Genomic DNA, 3409 nt, shown 5'->3' on the forward strand with positions numbered 1-3409 from the left:
AGACAAACAACCATTCACTCTCTCACTCACACCTAGGGACAATTTAGAGTTACCAATCAGCCTAACATGCATGTTTTTGGTCTGTGGGAGGAAACCGGAGTACCCGGAGAAAACCCACGCATGCACGGAGAGAACATGCAAACTCCACCCAGAAAGGCCCCTGGACTGGGGTTTGAACCAGGGACCTGTTCGCTGAGAGGCAGCAGCTCTACCAGTTGCGCCAAGAATCAACATGTTTTGTTTTATCCTTTTTTTATATCCAAGTATCAATAAAACCTCTGCACTTTCTAACACTTCTTTTGTTGCAAACGTTTTGCATTAATCAAATACAGGTGAGTATCAAAAAGAAATAAAAAAAAAGCTTCTTTTGATTATTAAGTTGTACTGGTGAAGGTTGGCTTTGTCTCAGGTGGAGAAGTTTATGTATCTGGACATCTTCATAACGTATGGTAGGATAGAGCGGGAGATGGATCGATGTGTTGGGACCTCGACCTCAGTAATGAGAGTGTTTCTTCAGTCGATCATGGTGAAGAAAGAGACAAGTCCAAAAGGCAAATCTCTCAATTTACTGGTCTGTTTACCTTCAACCCTCACATGTGGTCAGGAGTTATGAATCACAACTGAAATAACAAGATCCCAGAAACAAGCAGCCAAAGTAAGTTTTCTTCAAAGGGTAGTCAGGTCCAGCCTTAGAAATGGGGTGAGGATCCCCATCAACTGTGGGGAGCTTGGAGTAGAGCTACTGCTCCTTCTCAACAAAAGGAGTCAGTTGAGGTGGTTTGTGTATCTGATGCCTCCTGGATGTCTCCTTTTAGAGGTTTTCCAGGAACATCCCACTGGTAAGAGACAGGGAAGGCCCAGAACTCGCTGGAAGGATTGTGTATCTTTAGCCTAGGAACGCCTCAGTGTCCCCCAAGATGAGCTGGAAAGTGCCACTGGGAGAGGGGGTGTCTGGGTTTTTCTCCTGGACCTGTTGCCTCTACTACTCAACTACAGATAAGCGGTAGGAGATGGAAACGTTGGACAGTCAGTGAGTGAAACTGAAATTAAGACTGATATTCTGAAGTGATTTGAGTGACATATATCACAGGTAATATATTGATTACTGATAAAAAAAAAAAATGCAGAACACCACAGCAAAATCTCCAAACTAAACAAAGCCTGGTTTCCACTGAGTTTTCGCTTATCCCAGAGATAAGACTGAAAACTCTGTGTAGTCCAGTGAATTAATGTCTAAACAGAAAGTACTTTTCCTTAAAGACAGCATTCTGATGTACTTTAATGTCTAATTCTGGATCGCTTTGCGTCAAAGTATTGAACCAAAACGGGGTGGTCTACATAGAAACTGTGTTTTATTATATATAGCACATTACCTGCTGATGCAGTAGAAAGCCACCAAACGACACAAGTCAGGGAAGCTGAGTGCTGAGCTCTCCAGGGCGAATGCTAGTGATAAAACAGAGACTGAGTGGCAGGAATGGGGGCTGTGTGAGACTCGTTAACTGTCAAACATTATATAGAGGATCCATCCTGCACTAACAGAGTGGGATTTTTTTTCCACAAAAACACATATATACAGGCAATTAAATGACTGCCTACCTTTCATGGCAGCAAATGATTAATGATTTTTTTTCTAATCCTAATGGGATATTCAGATTGATAATTATTACTGAATTGTTTTGGGTAGTATAGTGTTGCATACTCATGATAACTGGCATATTTCCCCCCAAATAAACAACTCATTATGAACTCCAGTGGTACTTTTATAGAAACACTTCAACAAACTTTAACAAGGATAATTCTTTCAAACTCTCAAACCACTGACATGCTGACCATTTTGTGTTCTGGTGTAATGGCACATGGACAACACGTGTTAATGTACAAGCCTTTTTTTAACTTACTGGAGTCCTCCTCACTGATGAAGCACTCCTTCACAGAGGAGGCACTTCTGTCAGCTGCCACCCTAAAACACAGCACCTTCCTCTGGCTGGAATTGCATTTACGCACTAAAAATGTCTGAACAAACACAGGAAAAAAGGGTTAAAAGAGGTTTATCTTCATGCTAAAAACATATATGATACTACTAATAGCAATGCAAATTAAATAACAAGGAGAAAGAAATAATACACCTTCTTTCGTCAAACTCAGATTTGACAGGTGTCCATTAAGAATGACCTTAAAGGTTATCCTACTTGGTGTTTCTGGATGTACGAACAATAACCATCATATACTGGCCTGGTCAAGTGTCTGAGTCAACAGGTATATGGGAAATAGTTATCTCCTACTTCCCCACCCCCACCCCTAAATTTGATGAAAGGTGGTGTATTATTTCTCTATCCATCCATCTATCATTTACTACTTGTAATTGTTGAGAGGATGCTGAAACTTCTTTCTGTCACAGAGCAATACACAGAGGAATGCACAACAACACTTATCACACAACTACACATAAAGTCACAAGAGTGCACGTGTGACTGCAGTCTAGTGCTGCCCTGAGGATGGAAAACACACAGGACAGGTTTATGAGGAGCGCATCTCAGCTTTGGCTTTATAGCTTTAATGTTTCCTCCAGAACTATCCATCCATCCATCCATCCATCCATCCATCCATCCATCCATCCATCCATCCATCCATCCATCCATCCATCCATCCATCCATTATCTTTACCCGCTTATTCCATTTTGGGTCACGGGAGTTGCTGGTGCCCATGTCCAGCAATCACTGTGCGAGGGGCGGAGTACACCCTGGACATGTCTCCAGTCCATCACAGGGACACATAGAGACAAACAAGACAAACAACCATTCACTCTCTCACTCACCACTAGGGACAATTTAGAGTTAACAATCAGTCTAACATGCATATTTTTGGTCTGTGGGAGGAAACCGGAGCACCCGGAGAAAACCCACGCAGAACGGAGAGCTCATAAACTCCACCCAGAAAGGCCCCCGGACCAGGATTTGAACAAACAACCTTCTTGCTGAGAGGCAGCAGCTCTTCAAGTTGCGTCACCGCATTGCCCCAATTCACTTCAATTCAGTTTATTTATTTAAGAATCAGAATCAGAGAATCAGAAAAAACTTTATTGGCATTGCACCAAGATACAACAAGAACATGTACGTACAGTCGTCTGAAAGATGGGCGGAATGCAAGAAGCTGCGGCTATACATAGCGCGGCCCTCTTATTCTTATTCAGAATAATATTTTTGCTTAGATGAGAAAAGGGAAGAAAACATGAGGAGAGATGATATAAAAAAAAAGATCTCTCACGCCGTGTCCTAGACAGGGCACTATTTGAGGCATCAAATAAACCTACCACAGCAAACCAACATAAATAGACGTTATACATGTACATATAGGCCAGTGAAGACATTGAATTTTTAAGGGAAAGTCGTAGCATAGTCCAGAGCG

General features: G+C 42.0%; 1 protein-coding gene across 1 annotated transcript in view; it reads right to left on the reverse strand.

Moving 5' to 3' along the window:
• Nucleotides 1–1369: 1369 nt before the first annotated feature.
• The window catches only part of rin1b (Ras and Rab interactor 1b), a 33304-nt gene continuing 31264 nt past the window's right edge, over nucleotides 1370–3409 (reverse strand). The window contains exons 11-12 of the mRNA XM_037688432.1: nucleotides 1902–2016; nucleotides 1370–1446 (exon numbers count right to left, since the gene is read on the reverse strand). Of these exons, the coding sequence (XP_037544360.1) occupies nucleotides 1370–1446; nucleotides 1902–2016 (192 nt within the window). The remainder of the gene's footprint in view (nucleotides 1447–1901; nucleotides 2017–3409) is intronic.

Source organism: Nematolebias whitei, chromosome 1, assembly GCF_014905685.2.
Source record: "Nematolebias whitei isolate Nwh7 chromosome 1, NemWhi1, whole genome shotgun sequence".
NCBI classification, from domain to species: domain Eukaryota; kingdom Metazoa; phylum Chordata; class Actinopteri; order Cyprinodontiformes; family Rivulidae; genus Nematolebias; species Nematolebias whitei.